This window comes from Epinephelus fuscoguttatus, linkage group LG3, assembly GCF_011397635.1.
Source record: "Epinephelus fuscoguttatus linkage group LG3, E.fuscoguttatus.final_Chr_v1".
NCBI lineage: Eukaryota > Metazoa > Chordata > Actinopteri > Perciformes > Serranidae > Epinephelus > Epinephelus fuscoguttatus.
The window spans coordinates 10,612,602-10,636,007 of record NC_064754.1 but is presented as its reverse complement, the minus strand read 5'-3'; the positions used below and the strand labels follow the sequence as shown (position 1 = coordinate 10,636,007).

The window sequence follows — 23,406 nt, the reverse complement described above, 5'->3', positions numbered from 1 at the left end:
GCATAGTACACAAGTAAACTTTGGGGTCGTAATTGCAGATGACATTGTTTACCTGCAGACTTTTGTTTTGATATTACAAATATTTGCTTTTACCCAACAAAGCAAGCATTCACTTTCTGTTAAAGAGACTGCTGCACACTCTTTTTTGTCCGATGATTTCTCACCTGACCTCTCCGTCCTCTCTCTCCAAGCAGAGTAACACACACTCACTGATGTCATGGTTCATACTTCAGGTCAAGTTAAAACTGCTATTTTTTGGTTCCAGCTGAGAACCAACTTTTCAGGTTCAAAACCAGTTTATTTTTGGTCAGTATGCTCTGAACAGTTTAAAAATAGGCGTGGGAACCAGAGCAGAACTGGTCCCATGCTGGTGGAAAAGGGTCACACACTATCAGTCATCAAACTTTGAGAAGCTCTAATCTAAGACTTTTGTTTCAAAATGCTCTGAAATGGTATATTTAACTGTTGAGCATCTAAACTTTCTCAGGGGGGATCCAGCCCAGACCCCTTCATGTTAAACAGGTGATTACGGCCCTGCCTTGGTGTGAGTTTACAGGTTGCTAGGCAACAGCTGAGACTTCCTGAGCTCTCGGTTCAGGTCAAGCTAACACCAACGGTGGGCGCATCTTTCTTCGCTAATTGTGTACAAAAACAACACAGCATAAACATGCCATTCAGTGCCGACGCCATTAAACCTCCGCTACATGACCAAATAACGGAGATGCAGCGTAAAATCCAACTTCTGGGTGAGTTTGTGTCAAGTTTGGTTTCATGTCATGCTAACGGAAGAGCGCTTTGCTACAGTTAACGTTAGCTAGCTAGCTGCCGTTGGTATGCTAACGTTACTTCATGTGACTAGCCGCTGTGAAACCGTTACAAACTCTAACAGAAACAGCAGTTGGATATATTGTTAGTGAATAGTGAGAAGCCTACATGTATGTATTGTTAGTGTAAGGATTTAATGTGTCCACCAGAGGGAGACAGGACTGCGTACTATGAGAGCTCTCAGTCCACCATCAAGAAGAACACGGAGACCATCCGCCAGCTGAGGCAGGACAACAAGAGGCTGTGCAGAAAACTGGCAGAGGCTAATGCTGTAAGTCCCATGTCCCTCATATGTGTCCTCTGTCTTCTGTAGGAGACATGGTGACACTGAAGCCTTTATTTTAAACATCACGCATGCAGTCTATTTGAGTCCTAGAGTACTGTGCAAAGGATTTTCTGGTGATGTAACACACATAAGGCTGTGACCAACAGAAAACATCTTCTAACTTTTTAGAGGGGGATTGCAGAAACACGTTTTAACACAGTAAGGGGGTAATAGGCTAAGTGAACAATATTGTTTCTGTTCTTCAAATGTTTGTTTTTTAAATGAGAGTCCTAACTACATTAGATTACGTTTTTTATAAGTGTTTGTTAATTTTTAAGACTTTCCAAATACACATTTTAAACCATGTCCTTGGTGGGACATAGTAGTAGGATCTCTAGTAGGACCTGCTTATTTTCATTTTCAACCATTGCCCATACTTCAGGAAACAGGATAAAACCTTGAGCTAGGCAGTGGAGCAGGATGTTCAATGCTCAAGAGGAAGATATATCAACTGAGGATGACCCTGAGGCAGAAATTACTGACATGCAGTGCCCATTTTGGATTAGAAGTGACATGTAAATCAGGGTTGTGAATTTTTAGCTAGTTTACACAGATTCAAGTAGGCGTCAACAGAGATTATTTTTCTTGTACATACACACACATGAGTGCACACACTATGCATGTTTAACCAGTTAAAAGCATGCACAGTACATTTAAAGGAGCAGTGTTTAGTGGCATTTAGTTGGGAGGATTGCAGATTGCCACCAGTTAAAACTTCTCCCATGTGCCAAGCTTGAAAGCCTGGTGAGAATTCCTTTACTGTTCATTGTTCAGGAGCCAAATTATCTGCAGAGGTCTCCTCCTCTTAAAAACAAATGGACCAGGTTATAAAAAAAACAATAGAAACACCAAATAAAGCAGTTTCATGTTAAAAAATAAGTGTTTCTAATAATGTAAACGTACTATATCTTACTGTAATTAAATGTGTATTTTGTTGAAGAGATTGACCCAATGTTCACTACAAGGGACTTGTCATACAACATTAAAAAATCTTTGTGACATGTTTCTTACATTCCAGTTACTCCAGGTCTCAGAGGCGTAAAACAGGGGGACATTCCCAGCTCTTGTGCTTTTTTCTGTCCTTACTTATCCATGTCAAAGGAACAGTCAAACAGACCTTACCTGACTTTCTTTGCAATTGAAATCATGTTCCCTTTGGTGTCTTTCCTCCCAGGGTGATGACAATATCATCAAAGTGGCCTTTCATAACAGAGGCACAGAGAAGGATGCCTTCCGCAACATGTCGGGAAAGGTGAGAGGAAGTTGCATCAGTACTGTACAATAGTAGTGTTCATTGCAACTTTGTTGTTCATTCTTGCTGATAATTTATATAAGGTTCATATAACGGCTTAAGGATAATATGGCTGGACTATTGACACTGCTTGCAAGTATACAACTCTCTCTGTTTCAACCTCACTGCCTTCATCTCTGTCTCTTTTTTGCTGTCGCACACTCTCCCGTTCATTACTCTTTTCTCAGGCAGCCCTGACAACACTAGACCAAAGGGTGCTGTCCAAGATGAAGCGCCTTAATGCCCTTAAACACACCACCCAGACCCGCAAGCGACGCCTCGAGGAGCTGAACGTGGAATACCAGAGACTCAAACCAGAGGGCAGCCGTGGAGCGCAGTCTGCAGACGCACGCGTTCGGAAGAAAGAGGAAGATGCCATGGTGGTTGCCTCTCAAGCTCATGTAGAAAGTGCAAGAAAATATATTTCCTTTTTCCTGATGTTCACTGTAAATGAGCTACATGACAGAATAGTACACCCATCAGTAACAATGTTGTGTTTGTCTTCAGAAACTGCGGGCGCTGGAGAACAGTCTGGAGAAGACCCAGTTTAAGTGTAAAGAGGCTGAGAACATCATGACTAACTATCTGAAACTCAAAAGTCACCTGCAGGTTAGTCAAACACACACACAGGGTGTCTGCAGGTCCTTAAAAAGTTGTAAAACGTCTTAAATGTAGTTTTATAAATACAACATAAAAAATAATTTGCTGGATATATTGTGAACCACCTCCCATACTGATTTGTGTCATCGTGCTAAGCTTCACATCGTAGACATTATTATACATCTTATGTAAGTTCAAATATAGTAACTCAGCAAACACCCTCATCAGAGTAAGAGTACTTGTACACCATTAGTGTTTCGTGCACAGTCTGCTGATAATTTTTATCCAGGTATCCTGCACAGAACAATGCTTGCTGTTGCTCTGCAGGGTAATGGTCTGTGCTGTGACACTGTGTTGTGCCTTTGATATGGGATACTGTGTTTGTGATTTGTAAACTTAGAGCGAGACTTTCACAGTGGTACAGAACTTTCTGTTCTAGGCTTACTTTATCTTTGTTTGCACTTAACCTGACCTCCTTTTTTGTATTCAAGAATTTTTTAATAGTCGTTCATGTTACTTTTCAGTTATTCCCAGCACTAGGCAAAGCATCTAAATCTCTTTACAGTTATGTTTTATATTTGTTTAATTAATAATGTCTAACTTGTGAAACTAAGGTGCATTAATAGATCAAGATTTCAGGCTTTAATTTCTGGGTCACAACCTAATGATTAGCCTATTATAATACATGCAGTGGTCCAGGTCACAGTGCTGCCACGGTCCTTTTCTGATCTTATCCATCTCCAAAACACCCACCGCCTCTCTAACTCTTTATATCTGCTTTTCCTGTCCTGTCTCTTTCTATCACTCACTTCAATTTCAATCAATTTTATTTATAAAGCCCAATATCACAAATCACAATTTGCCTCACAGGGCTTTACAGCATACGACATCCCTCTGTCCTTAAGACCCTCACAGCGGATAAGGAAAAACTCCCCAAAAAAACCCCTTTAACGGGGAAAAAAACGGTAGAAACCTCAGGAAGAGCAACTGAGGAGGGATCCCTCTTCCAGGACGGACAGACGTGCAATAGATGTCGTACAGAACAGATCAGCATAACAAATTAACAGTAATCCACATGACACAATGAGACAGAGAGAGAGAGAGAGAGAGAGAGAGAGAGAGAGAGAGAGAGAGAGAGAGATATGCAGGTAATGACAGTATCTTACAACAACATTAATGGAAGTAATAATATTATAGTTATAGTTCTGGTTACTGCGGTACAATATGTTGAAAGTATGTATTAATACCTGGCAGTATACATGTGTGACAATAATCATATGTGTATAATAACAGAAGAAGTATGACTAATGACTAATGATGGCAGCAGCAGGAGGCATCTGGCGGGACCACGGCAGCAGCACAACCACACACGTCACGCTGTCCAGGCACCGCTGTGATATGAGTTAATCTGAGAGACAGTGGAGCACAAAGGCTCCGGAGAAGAAGCCGAGTTAGTGACATCCAGAATGGCCGGGTTAGCTAGATGCAGTAATAGGATACGAGAGAGAGAGAGAGAAGGAGAGAAGGGGCCCGGTGTATTATAGAGGTCCTCCGGCAGACTAGGCCTAAGTCAGCCTAACTAAGGGCTGGTACAGGACAAGCCTGAGCCAGCCCTAACTATAAACTTTATCAAGAGGAAAGTCTTAAGTCTAGTCTTAAATGTGGAGCGGTGTCTGCCTCCCGGACCGTAACAGGAAGATGATTCCACAGGAGAGGAGCCTGATAGCTAAAGGCTCTGGCTCCTGATCTACTTTGGAGACTTTAGGGACCACGAGTAACCCTGCGTTCTCAGAGCGCAGTGTTCTGGTGGGATAATATGGCACTATGAGCTCTCTAAGATATGATGGAGCTTGACCATTTAGAGCTTTATAAGTTAACAGTAGGATTTTAAATTCAATTCTGGATTTTACAGGGAGCCAGTGCAGAGAAGCTAAAACAGGAGAGATATGATCGCGTTTCTTAGTTCCTGTTAGTACACGTGCTGCTGCATTCTGAATTAGCTGGAGAGTTTTTAAGGACTTACTAGAGCTACCTGATAATGGAGAGTTACAGTAATCCAGCCTTGAGGTAACAAAAGCGTGGACCAATTTTTCTGCATCTTTGCGGGTCAGGATAGGCCTAACTTTTGCAATATTACGCAGATGAAAAAATGCAGTCCATGAGGTTTGTTTTAAATGAGAATTAAAAGACAAATCTTGATCAAATATTACTCTGAGGTTTCTTACGGTAGTGCTAGAGGCCAGAGCAATGCCATCTAGAGAAACTATGTCATCAGAAAAAGAGTCTCTGAGTTGTTTGGGGCCAAGAACAATAACTTCAGTTTTGTCTGAATTTAACATCAGGAAATTGGTGCTCATCCAAGTTTTTATGTCTTTAAGGCAATTATGGAGTTTAGTTAATTGATTGCTTTCTTCTGGCTTCATTGATAAATACAACTGAGTATCATCCGCATAACAATGGAAATTTATAGAGTGATTTCTAATGATGTTACCTAACGGAAGCATATATAGAGTAAACAGGATTGGTCCGAGCACAGAACCTTGCGGAACTCCAAAACAAACGTTAGTACGTAGGGATGGTTCATTGCGAACGTCAACAAATTGAAAACGATCAGATAAATAAGATTTAAACCAGCTTAGTGCTGAACCTTTTAAGCCAATTAAGTGATCCAGTCTCTGCAGCAGAATTTGATGGTCAATTGTGTCAAACGCCGCACTAAGATCTAATAAAACAAGTACAGAGACGAGTCCTTTGTCTGAAGCAATCAGAAGGTCATTTGTAATTTTAACTAGAGCTGTCTCAGTGCTATGATGCACTCTAAATCCTGACTGAAATTCCTCAAATAAATTATTATCCTGGAGAAAATCACACAGCTGGTCTGCGACTACTTTCTCAAGGATCTTTGACATAAAGGGAAGATTAGATATTGGTCTACTCACTTAACACCACTTCTTCAGGAGGAGAGTCTGACTTTTCAAGGCCAGTTGGACAGTCTGGAGGAAGAAATCCTGAAGCACAGAGAGGAGCTTCACAACATGCAGGCCATGAACAATGATGCCCAGCTCTCTAAAGAAGCTGCTAAGGTGACCTGCAGCCTCCTCTGGCACATGCAGTCTGCAACATGCACATTTCTAGAAAAGGCATCACAAGCATGATACACTCACCATAGAAGCAGCTACAACAGCTTTACAGTGTTTGTTAAGCTGTGCTCTTTTCATTTTAAGTATAGATGCATTAGCCTATCTCATCACTGTACATTTTGCAAACAGTTTTTTTTTTTGCCCAAATCAATGCTGCTGTCCTTTCTTCCCTCTCCTCTGCCTGCCAGGCTGACCTACAGCAGCAGGAGGAACTGCTCTACAGGGAGCGCAAGGAGAGAGAGCGAATTATTGCAAGCTACAGGAAAAAGGTGGAGGAGCGCAAGGCCCAGGCTGAAAGAGTCGAAAGACGGGTGAGATACATGTAGTGGTATATATATGTATACTTTAAGTATATTATTGTAGGATATGGTTTTATTTTAATGTTGTTCCCTCTTTTGACCATCTGCTTTCTCACTGGACACGTGCACATGATTAAACATGATATGACTTCAAGAAACCTGACTACAGTCCGAAAACAGTTACGCTTTTTATCATCTACTTTTTGGTAAAAAGTAAAGTTTCTGTAGATTGAAATGAATAACTTATACCTCTGCCACCTCTAGGCTCAGAGAACAACAATGCAGCCGGATGAGCTGAGCAGTGAGGCCCAGCGCAGCAGCCCCAGGATGGCAGGTGAAGAAGAGAAGGTCATCTCCACTTTTGAGGAGGCCTTCCGGTGCATCAAGGAGGCCACCGGAGTCACAAATATACAGGTGTGGACTTGGAAAGAGAGCGATTGACAGCTGTGTGTACACTGTACATGTTTACATATATGTTTTTGTTTTTCTCATGTGTGTAGGAGATAGTGGAGCGCTTTATCTCACAGAAGGAGATACACCAGCATCTGGAGCAGTTGAAGGAAGAGAACGAGAAGGTGTTGCAGCAGCTGAAGGAGCAGAAGGAACTCCTGAACCAACAGTTTCAGGATATGAAATATTCTGGAGAGGCTAAACTGTCCAGGTGAGAAACTCAGACAGTTTTGTGACCTGCTCAACAGAAAAAATGTTGTCATCGTAGGTTCCTGCAAACTACAAAATGTTACATTTTTATGTTGTTATGAAGCAGATATGCTGAAACTTTACATTTCTTTTAGTTTTAATAGTGCTGTGGTTAACATGTGGTTAGGTTTAGGCAAAAAAACACTTAATTATGGCTAGGAAAAGTTTGTTTGATGGCACAATCATGGCTGGGGAAGCTGTCAATATCTCAGTAAACACCAACAGCTTTTGGTGACACTATCCTTGTAGGAAATGCAATGTCTTGGTAAAAAACTTCTTGTGGTACAATCCAGGTTGGAAAGACAGAGATGCCATAGGTGAAAAACAACCAGTGTTAGTTGCACTATCCTGGCAAAAACCACAAGGATGTCTCTGTAAATACCAACTGCTTTCCTTGGCACTATACCTGGAGGAAAAACAATAATGGTTTGCTAAAAGATGCCCACAATTAGTGACTAAAAGCTGCTGGAAACACAGCAATGACAACAACCAGATTTGTTATTTGTTGGTCTCAAACAGTGGTCTGCAGCTACAGTGCTGATATTTTCTTTCGGCGACTGAGCTAAGTAATGGAGGCACAAGATATCATTGTGAGGTGATCCTAAGGTTCAAGCCTCTGCTTTTTTTCTGTGGTTTTTCTAGTGACCAACAGACGCTGGAGGAGTGTGAGCAGCAACTGCAGGCTCAACAGCAGAGGTGTGATGCAGGTAAAGAGCGTCTGGAGTGGCTCATAAAAGCCCTCGGCACTGTCCGAGGAGGAGTGGAGCATCTCGCAGACAAACTTCAACACATCACACTGGTAAATATAACCATCATGACTGTAGGTTTAACCTCAAATCTGTCTTACTCCTCATATGTGTCGATTTTATTTCTAGTGTCAATCAAGCATAGTCTGTTGCCACCATCCTTGCATTTCCCTCCAGAGTGAGGACACAGCGGCTGAAGTGTCTCCAGACTCAGATGAGTATGCGGTTGAGCTGATGACCCAGTGTGAGCTGAAGTTGCAGTTATTGAATGAGGAGCTGAAGGGAAAGGATGTGGCTGCGATTATGAAGGAGATGGAGGAAGAGGAGGTGAGTCAGTGCTTTTGAAATACAGGCTCTGTTTCTGGATTGGATGTTGAAAACTGTTTTGCATATGCAGAGGTAGTCCTTGTTACCTTACACACATGGGTTGTGTACAGTTTTAATGAGAGCTGTGTAGGAAAGGCAAGAGATGATTAAAAAAAACACAAAGTACATACAGTGCTGTCCTCATTAACAGAGAATGTTGGCACACGTGTACACCTGAGTAGTTGTCTCTGGTGAGATGCCTTATAAATGTCACGTGACCAACATAACATCTAACATCTAATATTTTATATGTTAACTGACAACAGGAAAGGGTTTAGGGAACACCAGTTTCCTAAACCCTTTGCTGTATTAGTGCAGGTTTGTGTAAAATAACTCTTAAACATGGACTACTGGTTTGAGAGTTCACTAACAGTCTCCTCTCTAACGGCTGTACATCAGCATGAACTTTCAATGATAACTAAAGTTTTGGCAAAGAACACGTTGGGCCTCTTGTTTAAGCGTGCATCGCATGGCGCAACAGCATGGCTGAGCATGGAAGCATGCATGCTGCTGTGCTTGCAAAGCTTATCTGAGTGGAAAGGCAGCCATTAGAGCCACCTGAAGTGTTTGTTCCTGATTACTAACGCTCTGCAGCACCTTCTCTGTTTGAGAACACAGCATATCAGAGTGTACCAAAGGGAACATGTAACAGTCTGTAGGCCATTTGCTAATGACATTGACTATTTTACTCTCAGATCCATTTTTAGAAGGCATAATCTCTGCAATTGACGTAATTCTGAGCTGATAATTTCAGAATCAGTGCAGTCTTGTTTGCTCGGCTGGGACTGTTAGAAACTGCTCGGCTGTCCCGCTCAAACTTCCACCTCTAAAGTAAAGAAGTACATCCACGCTGGGAAAAACTGACCTGCTGCTCATCATACATGATGCATGATGAGGACATAGACACACACACACATCACTCTAGTGCTCACTTGTAACTCTTATCATACACCATAATAGATGAACGCCACCAGGTATATGTGCATGACCATGTGTAATCATATATAACTGATAAAACAAAGGTTAGTGATTTGTGTTACAGGTTTCATAAAGCCATTTAAAAAATCTCTCCTCTCTTGCAGGAAAACTCTAAACTGGTTCTTTTAAAGTTTTTGTTTGTAAAGAGTCCTAACACAATTTAATTTCCTCATGATTAGGAAATTGTAGATAAATTCTATATTATAAGGCTTTAAAAAATCAATAGGGGCGTTGGTGGCTTAGTGGCAGAGCAGGCGCCCCATGTACAAGGCTGTTGGTGCACGTCACTCCCGCTCTCTCTCCCCCTTTCACACTTGCCTGTCCTATCAAATACCACCCACAAAAAAATTAAAAATAAAAAAAATCAATAACCTACACATAAAAAAATAAACTTAAAGGGATATACATATTTTTCCTCTTACCTGTAGTGCTATTTATCAGTCTAAATTGTTTTTGGTGTTTTTGGTGTTGGACATATTAGCCATAGAGATGTCTGCCTTCTCTCCAGTATTATGGATCTATAGCAATTGGTTTTTGGTGCTCAAAGTGCAATGTCTCTTTCCAGAAATCATGACCTGGTTACTCAAGATAATCCACAGACCTCACATGCCTCTACTGCTAGCTCTCCTAGCACCGAACTAGTTCACGTTACAGCTCAACTAAGGAGGATGCTATTGATTTTTGCATCTCGTGTTGACACAAGCGTGAGCCTCTCTTTAAATAGATGAACACTCCCTTCTGCACAGCGATAGACTTGGTGGGTGTAGTTAGATAGAAAGAAAATAGTTTCTACATGTGACTGCTCACATCAACGTCTGTGAATTATCTTTTGTGTTATTTAATAAAGTAATAGAACAGAAGCTGAAAGGTCAGAGCTCTGACACCTGGAGTATCCTCCGTAGGTCTGACAAAGAAGAATAGATTCAGTCACATAATATAATTAAAACTTAGAAGAGCAGGAGGAAAAGGGAGGCCTCAAGTTTACAGATTCATGAGAGCAGGAACAAAGTAAGTTTCTCATACACAAATGAAATTAAAGAAACAGTTCAATTTGGGTCAGGTTAAACTTATACATCAAAAGGAAGCAGAATACTAAATAATATCACATTTCTATATATGGTAATGATATATTTTGTTCCTACAACAGGGTCATGATTTCTGGAAAGAGACATTGCTGTTGAGTTTTTCAAATGTATTTTTTGGCACTTTAAGCACCACAAGCAGAGTGCCATCTAGTTCCATTATATTGGAGAGAAGGCAGACATCTCTCCAGCCGATATCTCCAACACTCAGCAACCATCAGGTTTGCAATATTTCATATTTTATTCTGTTGTGTGCATGAAAACAGCTACATATAGTCAGATTCCATGGAAATAGGGGACTCGGGATTAATATTGAATAAAGAAAATCTACACTAATATATAAAATAAATGTTTTACGTGTGGGACTCATTGACTGTTGTCCTTGTGTTGCTCTGAGCAGTTCCACGTCAGGATTGAGGGGAAACTGCCAGCGTACAACACCCGTGTCAAGCTGCCTGAGGACCAAAGACAGGACCTCTTCAATGATGGTAAGTTGGGAGCCACACACAAACACAAACACAAACACACACAGGCACACACAAATACAAACACACAGTCTAAACTGTCACTGTTTGTGTCTCAGAGGACGACAGCGAAGAGGACGAGGCTGACATCATCTCACGTGAGGCACTGAAGCGACAGTCTCAGCTGATCATTGACTCCAAGTCTAAGAAGAAGCACTGGAAGAAAAAGGGCAAGTTCTGAACTGACAGCAGGACTCAAAACTCACGAAAATCAATGCTCCGAACCAAAAACTGATTTGAATTGAGTGCAATGAACCTATAAAGATAATCTTGGATTTCCCATTCCTACTTTAGCCATTTAATGTTTCTCCTCTACAGTTATCTGTTGCTACAAAGAACCTCAGACCCCCTTTACGCCTTGCATAAAATGTAAGCGACTGGATTGTAATCAGATAGTGCTTGGTCAGATAAAAGTGTAAGTGTACCTGAAACGCACTGAGCACAGATTGTGATCCGATCAGCCAACCCGCCTCCAGGGATAGTCAGGGATACACTGTGTGCAAAGTGAACACAAGTGTGAATGCAACTGAATTTTTTAATCCACATACAAAAACTATGTGGGTGAAAATACGTAATAATGTGCGACAGCGAGGCAGCAGCAGCTCTCCTCCATCTAACGCTGCAGTATGGGGCACCCCGTGGTCTTTCTCTATCTGATGCTGACAATACTGCGGTGTCTGTCTCATCTATGATGTATTCTTCCCGTTGATGACTGGGTTTTCAGTCAGATAGGCCTGCTTCACCGCTGTTGACCCATAAACCTCACTGTTGCCTTCTAAATCTTACTGGCTAAATGCAGCAGTGGTCTAAATGCAGTCAGGTTAAATCATATCTAGATACAATCTGGATATGAGATTGATTATAATGCAAAGAGTAAAGGGGGCCTCAGATGTTAATTAAACTGTTGGTTGAAAATACAAATTAAAATACATTTTTAAACATGTTGATAGATGAGCACATGTTAACAGCTCCTGGATGATTTTTGTCATCATGTGTGTTCGTACCTTTGAAGCTGGTTACTTGTTGTGTAAGTGAGTGTGTTTTGACAACAGTAATGTTCTGTGTCAGATGTCAGTGTTGCACCAACACTTGTTTCTCCACCTCTTCACAGTTTAGAATTCCACCCTCTGCCTCATTGAAAAACTAATAAAAACAATCAAACACTGCTTTTACTCTTTATCATGTATGTGTGTATGGACTGTTTCACTGGGATTGTATTTCTAGGCAACAGCTTGCGTCAAAGTTTGATGTCACATACACTGGAAACATTACAATAGGAAATACAAGGGGTTGATGACGTGTGGAAGGATCCACAGTTAACTTGTGCCTGAAGTGTTTCTCTGTTATTGTCCTGCTAATAGGATTGTGAATGTGACGCCTTTTATTTTACAAACATGATGCAGGTCACTGAAAGTCAACACCTGTGACGAACCCTGCCTGTTTTTACAGTAACAGGTGAATCACGTTGATCCTACGGACGCACATGCTTTGTCTCAGTATAACATGAGCTGCATGTGAAAGCTTCCCTGCTTGCAGCGCCTGAACACCTGAACTATCTCTGCTATGTTCAGCATCTCAGAAATGGTCGTGCCTCTTTGCTCAGATGCTTTCAGGATGATGAGCCAAGTTCTTGGGTGTTAATCTGGATTGTCTTGTTGTCTGCCAGAGTAAGTGGCAGAACAATTATACTGCATGCCAAATGATGTTTGCTGTCTTTAATTGTCCAGCTGACACCTCATACGTGGTTTATCGCAGCAGCTGTGATTGATTGGCACACGGACTGTAATCAGACAAACAACTTTAATTCACAAAAAAGCAAAGATAAGGGAAATATTTATGTTAATAAGTATTGTTTAGACCATTATCAAACTTTAAGACTCTCCACCAACATGTCTTTGCAGATAATACCCATTGAAGAGGTTGAAAAAAGGTAATAGTTCTAGGATTGATGTCAAGTGCCCAATCAAAATGTCATTATTTTATGAAACATGTTCCTCACCTTAGGCCTCATGATGAACAATCAGTTCACAACAAGCCTCCATTAAACTGGTCCCCTGAAGAATCAGAGTCTTGTTTTATTGCCAAGTAGGTTTTTACACATGAGGAATTCGCTTTGATGTATTGGTGCATAGCAGAAACGTAGAGAAAATAGAAAATAAAACTGTCGGGATGAAACTGCTTATGTGGCATGAGGTTTTGGTCCTGATGAACTCCTCCTGCCTGAGGGAAATGACTCAGTTTTTGTCTGGGAGGGGTCGGCCTGCTCCAAGGTCCTGGAGGAAGGACGATCGCAACCAATCACATTCTCAGTGGAGCGAATGATATGCTGCAGTCTGCCCCTGTCCTTGGCAGTGGCAGCAGTGTACCAGATGGTGATGGAGGAGGTGAGGATGGACCGGATGAAGGCAGTGTAGAGGCTGCATTCCTCCTAAAATCCACAACCATGTCCACTGTATGTCCACTGTCTTCAGAGTGTTGAGCTCCTGGTTGTACTGTCTGCACCAGGTCACCAGATGGTTGATCTCCAACCTGAAGGTGGATTCATCCCCACCAGAGATGAGCCTAATGAGGGTGGTGTCATCCACAAACTTCAGGAGCTTGACTGACTGGTGACTGGAGGTGCAGCTGTTTGTTTACAGGAAGAAGAGCAGAAGGGAAAGAACGTAGCCTTGAGGGGAACCAGTACTGATAGTCCAGGAATTGGAGATGTATTTCCCCAGCTTCACGTGCTGCTTCCTGTCAGACAGGAAGTCACACAAAAAAATAAAGTTTAAAAGAATGAAATTTGATTGGATTTGATTCAGTGACATACTCATGACCAGTGGTGGGATGTAACTAAGTACATTTACTCAAGTACTGTACTGAAGGATGATCTGAGGTACTTCTACTTTACTTGAGTCTGTTCTTTTCATGCCACTTGATTCCTCTGCTCCACTACATTCAGAGGGAAATATTGAACTTTTTACTTTACTGAAGGTTTAGTTACTAGTCACTCTAAATAGTAATATTTTTGTCTAAAAAGCATAAGAAAAGTTAATGTAATATGTTTTGTTATAAATTTAATCTGCCCAACAGTTAATACAAGTACAGCTTTTAATTTATTTTGAATAATGTTTGGATGTTTACTTATATCTTTTAGTAGGATTGCAATGGTGTGAGATTTTCACAGTATGATAACCATCTCAGAAACTGTTGCAGTTTCATGGTATCATGGTATTGCAGAAGTATTGTTATCATAATTCAGAATGACCCTCGGGAATAAAAATAGAAGGGTTACTTCTGGTTTATTTCTTACAATTGAAATTTGTCACCATTTAAAAAAAATGTAAGTATGTAAGTCGCCCATTTGAAATAACTAAAATAAAAGTAGTTCAGACCAGTTGCATTTTTTAAAAATATCACGGTATACCTTGAAACCAGTGTACTGCTCCTGTATTTTATTTATTTATTTATTTTTTTAGATTTTTCTGGGAGTACATGTTTCTGATTATACTTACTTTTCCTTTTCCTTAAGTAACCTTTTCAATGCAGGAATTTTACTTGTCACAGAATATTTTTACAGTGCAGGAGGCATATACTTTTACTTAAGTAAAGTGCTCATGATACACTTGTGCAAATATTCACACAAAAAAAAAAGAAAGAAAATCAAAAACATTTAACAAGAGACAAAAATATAACATGAAAGAAAAGCTATAAATAGCGTGCAACATTATTTTTACAGTGAGACTATTGTGTCTAAGCTACATTACACTTTTAATGTAGGAGTTCATCATCATACAAATAGTACATATACTAAAATATGACATGCATTCACACAAGAATAAAAGTTTGATTGAATGTTCCACAGCGCCTCCATCACGTTGGGCACTGATGTGATGCAAATGGTTTTATTGGTGTCTTTTTTTTGGCTGATCGATTTTCAGCTGATCCAATCAGACAGAGGAGGCGGGTCTGCGCGTCCTGCTGCAGGTTTTGAATCACGGCCAGCAGCGTGAGTGAGTTTCCTCAACATCTCCTGCCAGCAGGCCTCCAATCCAACATGTATCAGCTGTGTGTGGAGGATTTAAATGGTGAGGCTGTCACGTTTTTATAGGCGCACCTTGTCTCAACAGTGTACTGTAACCCACCAGGTAAGAAACATTAAACTATCAGCCAGTCGAGTTCAATTAGCCACATTTATAGGCTAAAAAACATTATGTAGATAACTTTGCATTTGTGTCCACTTCAGCCACCAAACCACACGTGTGTGAGATCCAGTGTCTGTGTGTGCAGCTGAACATGAGGGTAGGGAGTTTGCGCTTTATTCTAATGAGGAAGCTAGTGAGCTGGAATGATGGGATGTGAGATAAAATCAAAATGTAGTTCTAAATCACTGCGAACCAGGAAGGAGGCCAAGCCGACACGCACGCGCTTGAACACGCGCCCAGAGCATCATCCACCCACAAACACAAAGAACAATCAGTCCTCAGTGATAAATGCCAGAGTCTCTTTCATCCAAGTTTCACACTACATGAATATTGTGGCCGGGACACACACAGAGCTCTGAACACGGTCTTCAACGGGATTCAGGAGATGCAATATTACAGTTAAGTAACTATTTCTCTTGTAGTAACATAGGTTAATTTAAATTAAATGTAGTCAAAGTATCTTTTGAGATGTCTGGATTTTTTACTGGAGAAGCTGTAGAGGAAACATTGCTCTTAATAGTTAGGGTTTGTGAATTGGATATGTGACTGAAGATGTGGATTTTATACCTTTTAAAAGCATTTTAATGGTTATAATGAGCATTGACTACAGAGTACTACTAGAGTATCTCAGTCTTCATGTTTTCATTGATCATTCTAATGATGTGGCCATTTTGAAGCCATTTAGGACTGTATTAACTATCATGCACACAAGGTTAATGTCATGTACTCTATGTGGAACATGCATAGTTTGTCAGTGACAGTCATCTGTATGTTTTTTTTGGTGGTAGCACGGATTGTTGCAGCTGTAAAGTTATAGAGAGGATTCCTCAAAATGACTTTTCCTTTCAGTTTAGATGTTTTACGTGCCCTTTGTGCTATGAAGGAAATACATTACATTAAGATCATTTACGTTATTGTGCTGTGCTCCTTCTAATAAACTGATTTCGGCTGGAACGTGAACCATATTTCTGTCCCAGCATGGTAAATCTAAAAATGTTTATGCTCAAATTCAACAGTGTTTTTAGGACTGATCTCAGGAACGGGAGGTTTAAAAGCGACCTGTACACTTTGATGGTTGTAAAAAAACATAAAATTACAAGAAAGTGATACAGGGAGAGATCATGCCTAATATTTCCACGCTTTCCTCCTTGGCACAGATGAGGCAGCAGGTGTGGGAGAGATCTGACGAGGTGTGTGTGGGCCCGTAGCGTGACACAGAGCGTGAGATGAGGACCATTATTCCTGTGTGTGGAGGCGGTGATGGAGGGGAGTCCCGCGGCCTCCGCAGCAGGGTGGGCAGGATGAAGAAGCTGCTTTGGCTCCGGCCGAGTCAATGCGTGGACGTCCACATGGACACGGAGCCCGGCGTGTGGCTGACCAGCTTCCAGTCATTGGACACTGATGGGATGTGTGAGGTGAGTCAGATCTAGACAACGCAGGGTTTCTGTGGTTGTCAATAAGGGATTCATCTGTTGTTTTGCAACTGAGAGATGCTGCAGTTTACTGTCCTCAAATCTCGGTTCATTTAAAACTCTCATCTGACATCTACTTTGTATGGAAATGGGAATATTGCCAAGTCAAACATCAATATCTCCACGATCAAGACCCAGTGTATTGCCCAAGCTTTCGCTCATTTTTGAGGTATTCCACCTGGGGTGAGGAGGTGGTTATATAATTCATATTGTGATCTGACCTCAAACGTTTAGGAATTCGTTTATAGGAATGTTTATGGCTGCGACACATTCAAATGACGGAGGCTATTTGGCTGTTATAGTGTTGCATAAAGACCCTTCTGTCTGCATGGCCATCACATCAGCATCAGTAATGAGTCCACATCACCCGCCTCTAAGGCTGCAAGTCATAATTTCTTCCTTGTTGATTTATCTGTCAGTTATTTTCAGATTAACTGTTTGTTCTGTAGTCTTAAGTTCCTGTGATCTTGTGGTGAACAGGAAACAGGAAGTTGCCCTAAAGACCTGGCCTTGCTTGGGGGTCTTTGGGGGACCAAGGAGGCAGTGCTTTGTAATTGCTGGCTTGCAGCCTCCTGCCTTTGGAGTGGCTGTGAAGATGACACTTGTTGTGGCTGCTCCTGGTCATTTCAGAGGAGGACGCCCTGAGTGTGTTTCCAGTCAACACAAAAACCACAAGAGGACCTGCTCCTCACATCTCTGAGCGCTAACCCCTCCTAAAAAAGGGTCTGTGTCCTTCAAATGAAACCCCTAAGAAGTCTACTTAGGACATCCCATTGGTTATGGGATACACTCCGAGGCTTGATCAACCTTGGTGCGGCCTTCCTCGGGTAAGGGTGTCTAATGATAATGACAGAAACACCTAAGTATCCGAGGTCCACGACTGAGGAGGTGCCCTAAAGATTTGTTTCAATTAAATAAAGATAGAAGGATTTTCTACAAGATGGATGAATGAATGAATGAATTCCTTACATAAGTAACTAAATACATTTACTTTACCTCAACAAAAGAAACCGATTAAAGCTAGTGAAATAAGTATAAAAATTTGTCAGTGGACCAAGTTTTTTTTGCTTGTAATAAGAAAAAAAACCTTGCTCCACTGGCAGATTTTTCACTTGAAATAAGTAGAAAAATCTGCCAGTGGAGCAAGGTTTTTTTTCTTATTACAAGCAAAAAAAACTTGGTCCACTGACAGATTTTTATACTTATTTCAAGTGAAAATTTACTTGAAACAAGTGAAAATTGCCTAAAAACAAGTAACTTTTTAGGTGATGAGTCTTATTTTAAGTGTAATGAGATTTTTTGACTAGAAATGAGACATTTTGACTAGAAATAAGACAAATATTCTTGGTAAGATTTTGAGTTTTTGCAGTGAACAACGTCGAATTATGATATCAACACGAGCGGATCTATTCAGCTTTTCTGCTAAAGTTTATGTACACAGTTTATGTGCAGCTTCATGCATCCTGAAAACTGTAAGATAATAATAAGTAAAATAATAAGTCAGCTAAGCCAGTGTGGACTCCAGGACTCAGTCTCCACTCTCCCATTCATCCACCCCATCTTACTCCCTCTGTGGACTGTGTCACTCTTTATCTACATCACTGCACTTTCTGACAGTACATTTGTAAGTTTTTTAGTCTCACAGATTATACAAGACTGCCTAGTACTAGCCCCAACCATGACCTCTTTGCCCAGATTCTCACCGCATTTGACCTCAATGCATCAACGTGAGTACTAGCCAATCACAGCATGCAGCAGGATCCATAATAATACGTCAAAGGCCTGGGATTTAAACCGCTGAATAGCTGCAGTGTGACTATTCTCACCCGAGTGCAAATACACACACTGTTAATTTTCACGTCAGCTGCATTATCAGTTAATTGACAAATAGCTCCAACACTAACACAAGTTGTGTGCGTGTAATGAGGCTGGCTGTGCGATGACATCCTCAAAGTATACTGCTGTTGATATTTCCATGAACGTGTCAGTATAGTGGTGGTGTTATTTTAAATGATTGACAGCTCAGATGTAAGTGTTCATTTTGATTGACTCCCTCTCAGATTAGATTATTATTGTATTTAGCATCTTTTGATATGTAAGTCATTCCTCAGTGAGTTATTAGGGGTAATTGGACTGCTGGTGAGTCATACACACATCTGTGACGGAACAGCTGTCATATATTCAGTCACTGTTTACGTCAGTTTTCTCTCTGGGAACTTTTGCTGTTGTTCCACTCAGCTCAACATTTTTTCACACAAAACATCATCAACACCAGCAGCCATTTAGTGATACTGATCAGAGAGTACCACGAGAGTCTCCAGGAAGTGTATTGTGTTTTACTGGTTGTGTATTTCTGGCTAAAATAAACCTTTTAATCACGTGAGTGTTTTGAAGACACGACTTCAACCAGCACGTTTCAGCATTATCTTGCGTGCATGATTCCACTTGTTGGTTGCCTGTCACCTCGTCACCCATTCACGTGTCTAATGAGTCCTAATTGAGGTCTTTCCTGGCATTTTCTCTGCTCTTTTGTTCAGCCTCTCTGCAGAGAGGCTGGGTGGCAAACGTGGAAGAATGATGGTAGATTTTTTACTACAGAGAGAGACTCATTAGAAAAACAAAAAGCTCATTATGTTCTTTGAGCTGAGAGAGAAGTGGACAGCCTGATTAAAGACGTCCCATCTGCTCAGCCTGCCAGTCTCACCACACTGTGTTGCTGCTGGTCAGTTTGTCTCTGGGTGTAATTAAATGCAGTGTTTTCAGCACTGAGGGCTTTTAATTTGTGCATTTCTTCATTTCATTCTTCCTCGAAGTCACAAAGTTACTATTTAGGTGGAGGCAGACCTGTTTCATGTGGTATGTCTCCACCACGCCCCTCACACCATGGGCAGGGACATCAGCTAGAGGACGTGGAGAAAAACTGTCCCGACTGGATTCTTTAGAGGTTGTGGTAATGAAATGCACTCTTCCCAGCATGTTGATGTTGGCCTGAAACCAACTTCTTTCTTATAACTGACAGATAATTTCCTTTTGCATCTTGAGTTTAATCTCTTCCAGTAAAACAATCACTGGAGTTTTTATTGAACTGAGAATATGTTTCCTGATGAACTTGGAGCAAATTTAAAGCTGACGAACCTGTTCTTGATTCAGACAGAGAGACTGAGGAAATGAAATGAATGAAAGTTCATCTTTTTAATGTTTTTGCTTTGGCCGCCAGATGTCACAGTATTGTCTCGGACATTTTGTCTCAAATATGTGACAGTCATCAGGTCAACCTAAAGCTGGAACACAACCATATTTATAGTGCTGTCTTGGATTCAGTGTTTTTGGTAGTGCATAATTAGGGCTGTACCCGACTAAGAATTCTGTCAGTTGAATCTGATTTTGCTGTGTAATGCAAATAATTAATTATTCATGCCTTTGTTTCCATTAGTTTGAACAGAGTTTGGCGGGGCATTCAGGGTATTAGTGGCATTCAGGTAATGTACTAAACAAGTCAAGTTAGACCTTTGTGCTAATGTGTGCTAAGTACAGTGATGACAGATCGGACATGTGCAAAAACATTTTTTGCTGACACTAGATATCAAACTCGTATAAAGTATTAAGTTGATGTAACTTGACGTAAGCTGTAAATTCACCACTTTTACGCAGAAGGCAGAAGAAAACGTTATCTCAGCCTCTCTTCCTCGCGGCAGCTGCATCCGTCTCTCAGACTGACCCTGGGTTTGGGCCTGCAGCTGCTTGTACAGGCTAGCAGCATGAAATCTTACTCTGCAGCTGAATCTGAGGACCGAAACAATGTGCAATTTAAAGAATTTCAGTCGACTAAGGGGTCTCTGACTGACTTTCGGGGGGGCAGCCCAAACTGCCACACATGGATATTAATGCACCGTGAGAAGACTGTAAGCGCTCATAATGTGTCTTATACCAACAGTTTTAAGGTGCTGTAGACAGTCAAGCATCATAACTAGGCCTGAATAATATTGAGAGATCGTTTTTTTAATTTATTATTTTTTGGGCTTTTTGCCTTTATTATAGGACAGCTTGAAAATGACAGGAAAGGGAGATGATGTGCAGCAATGAGCTGCAAGGTGGGGTTGAACCCAGACCGCTGCTAGGGCACAGCTTGCACGGGGCGCACACGCCCAATGAGCAAGAGGTCACCTGGAAATTGGGTTGACCATATCACCGCTTTTTCGGTGACCTTTCACATCTACATGTTACGCGCTAGGTATCATTCTGTGTCTGCTGTTGATGTTCCAGGACGCTGCTGCCAAGTTTGGACGTCAACAAAAGCACATGGTTAGGTTTAGACAAAAAAAAAAACCATTATGGTTTGGCTCTTTTGAGAAGTGAACACCAGGCTCCGAGGTGAAAGTCCAGGGTTTGTTGGACCCATCCACCGCCCTATAGGGTTTTTCCAGCTACTTATGTCAACGTGGCACAATACACTGGCGTATTGTACCGCCGCAACAGGTGCTCTCTGGCCACCTTGTGAACTGACGAATCAAATTACCGTGACAGATTCCATCCGGCTCCTCAGCAGTGTATTATAACACAGCGAAAGGTGTTATTCTTGACAGTAAACCTGAACCTGGAGCAACATGTAAAGAATGTAGGCCAGGCTTGTTTTTACCAGCTGAGAAACATCTCAAAATGTAGATCACTTCTGTTCTTCAGTAACAGAGAGAAAATCATACATGCTCTTATATCCGCCCACCTTGATTACTGTAATGCGTTGTTCACCTGCTTCAACAATTGATCTACACATCAGCTCCAAATCGTTCAAAATATAGCAGCTAGACTTTTGACCAAAACAAAACTGTCCTCACACATCACACCTATGTTGGCCTCCCTGCACTGGCTTCCAGTCTCTTTCAATCTTTTAATCACATACAAGGCTCTCAATGATCTGGCACTGGAGTATATAACTGAGCTTCTCACACTGTCCCGTCCAAACAGGCCCCTCAGGTCTGCTAGTCTGTGTCTTCTAACTGTTCCAGAGTCCAGGTTAAAGACAAAAGGTGATCGAGCCTTTTCAGGTTTTGCTCCAGCCCACCAATGAGAATCAGATCAGCTGAATGAAAACGTACTTTAACAGATTGGCCTTTCCTGACAGTAGGTGTATATGTTGGTGAAGGCGTATGTATAGTATCATTTTTCTTTTGTATTTTCCTCTCCTTGGAAAGCTTGAGGTTTCAGCTCGAAAGGTGCTCTTTAAATAAAGTTATTATTATCATTATTTTTATTTTCGCCTCAGGTTTCTGACGCCAGATCACTGACAGAGTACTTGAGGACATCAGAATGAGAACAGGCTGATTAGAAGCGCTACAAGGCAATGACGTAGGCAGAGGAATATGTTTTTCATTTAACTGATGATCTCATTTAGTGCTTTGTGAAAATAGAGACAGTTTCAGCCAATATGATGATTTTTTTTAAAAATTTTTTTATAAAACCCACTAACTACAGCTTTAATTGTAAATAACTGTGTAAATAAATGTAATGTAAATAATAGGGTTAAGCTTTCAGGTAACCCACTAACTTTAAAAATTTCCCATAATTTTTTCGGTAGCCCACTTGTTTTTATTTACTGCATCAGTGGCATTTTCCAGTCATGGCCTCATATTTAAAATCTGCATAATAAAAGATGACCCTATCCTCATTGGCCAGCACACATAGCCCCGCCCATACCTGTCTCATTAGCCCCGCCCAGTGGAAGGCAGCCCTCGTGCCCTCGTCCTCCTCCCGCTGTCAGACGGGCCCATCCACTGTTACTGTGGCTGTGAAACTACGACGTTTGGACACAGTGCAACTCTTTACTTTATCGTATTTTGTTTTATTAATTCTCCAAAATGAAAATTCAGGCTGCAGTGAGCTGCTGGAGGACAGCGCAATATCCTTAATTTCCGCCGGGACTGTGGTTTTATTATCTGCAGCTGAAGGAGTTTATTTTGGGATTTCTTGTCTCCGAGAGCAACACAAACATGGGGAAATGGCAATTATCGATGGTAGGTTGAAATGAAATGTGCTCAGCCTTGGGAGTTGTAATAATTTCAACAGTCTGCACGGTGGCATTTTGTCTGTTAAATTAAGTTTCATCTAGCTGCATGTGTAGTCAGCTGCAGGTTGTCTCTGCTCACCAGGACAAACACTGGTATAATGGTTTCATTCTTGTAGAGCCACCAGTGTCTCACTGTGTTTGTCAGAGCACACTGGTGTTTGTCATGTCGTGTCCTCAGTCGTGTTCTGCTCCTATTGTTACACAGGTATGTGCCACTTAAAGTCAGGAGTAGCCTGTATGGACAAACAGTTTTCTATCAGTCATGGTCTCATTCCAGAGCACTGAGTGGTTGTTAGAGATGGGGAAACACCACCCAGGTATCTGTTGGGGTCAGACTCATGCTGGCAACATGCTTCATTTTGTCAACAACCCCCAGGTTGTATTTGTCAGGCAGGGTTTTTGTGGATTTTCATACCATCATCCACTAAGTTGTTGTGTGGTGTGGCAGTAAAAATGACTCTCTCTCAGAGCTGGGCCATAGTTTAAAATGTTTATCATCGCTCATGTGACAGTTCTCACCTGGAGGTATTTGTTTTCCCAGCACTAGTGTGTAACAGTAAAATGCATCAGTGTCTGACTACTACACTTCTAACAGCATTCAGGACGAGCAAGGAGAAAGAGCTTTAAATGAAAGATGATCAGCTAAAATCAATCAAAAATTTAAAGGGATACAAAAGTACGGTTGTCAAAAATCCTTAATCACTTCTACTGGACACCATCTAGATTATATCACTTAGGCCAGACTGGAAATACAGAGCTGATCCAAACTGCCATAACAGTGGGTAGACAGACTTTATCAAAGGGATGAAAA

General features: G+C 41.2%; 2 protein-coding genes across 4 annotated transcripts in view; both read left to right on the top strand.

Moving 5' to 3' along the window:
- The first annotated feature begins 558 nt into the window (after positions 1-558).
- odad3 (outer dynein arm docking complex subunit 3) lies at positions 559-12,035 on the top strand. The gene is made up of 13 exons (XM_049572736.1): positions 559-746; positions 975-1,096; positions 2,325-2,402; positions 2,630-2,821; positions 2,949-3,050; positions 5,999-6,124; positions 6,370-6,492; positions 6,745-6,894; positions 6,981-7,141; positions 7,822-7,978; positions 8,103-8,252; positions 10,752-10,839; positions 10,935-12,035. The coding sequence occupies exons 1-13, from the start codon at positions 668-670 to the stop codon at positions 11,054-11,056; spliced, it is 1,650 nt and encodes a 549-aa protein (XP_049428693.1). The 5' UTR covers positions 559-667; the 3' UTR covers positions 11,057-12,035.
- Positions 12,036-14,887: 2,852 nt separating this feature from the next.
- Positions 14,888-23,406, top strand: part of LOC125886006 (ral guanine nucleotide dissociation stimulator-like 1) — a 29,176-nt gene continuing 20,657 nt past the window's right edge. Inside the window, exons 1-2 of one of the 3 annotated variants that reach the window (XM_049571902.1) lie at positions 14,888-15,005; positions 16,220-16,477. In XM_049571902.1, the coding sequence (XP_049427859.1) occupies positions 16,289-16,477 (189 nt within the window). In that variant the 5' untranslated portion in view covers positions 14,888-15,005; positions 16,220-16,288. Of the gene's footprint in view, positions 15,006-15,358; positions 15,461-16,219; positions 16,478-22,302; positions 22,543-23,406 lie in introns of those variants that run through there. The other 2 variants (XM_049571901.1, XM_049571904.1) reach the window with 2 other exon arrangements.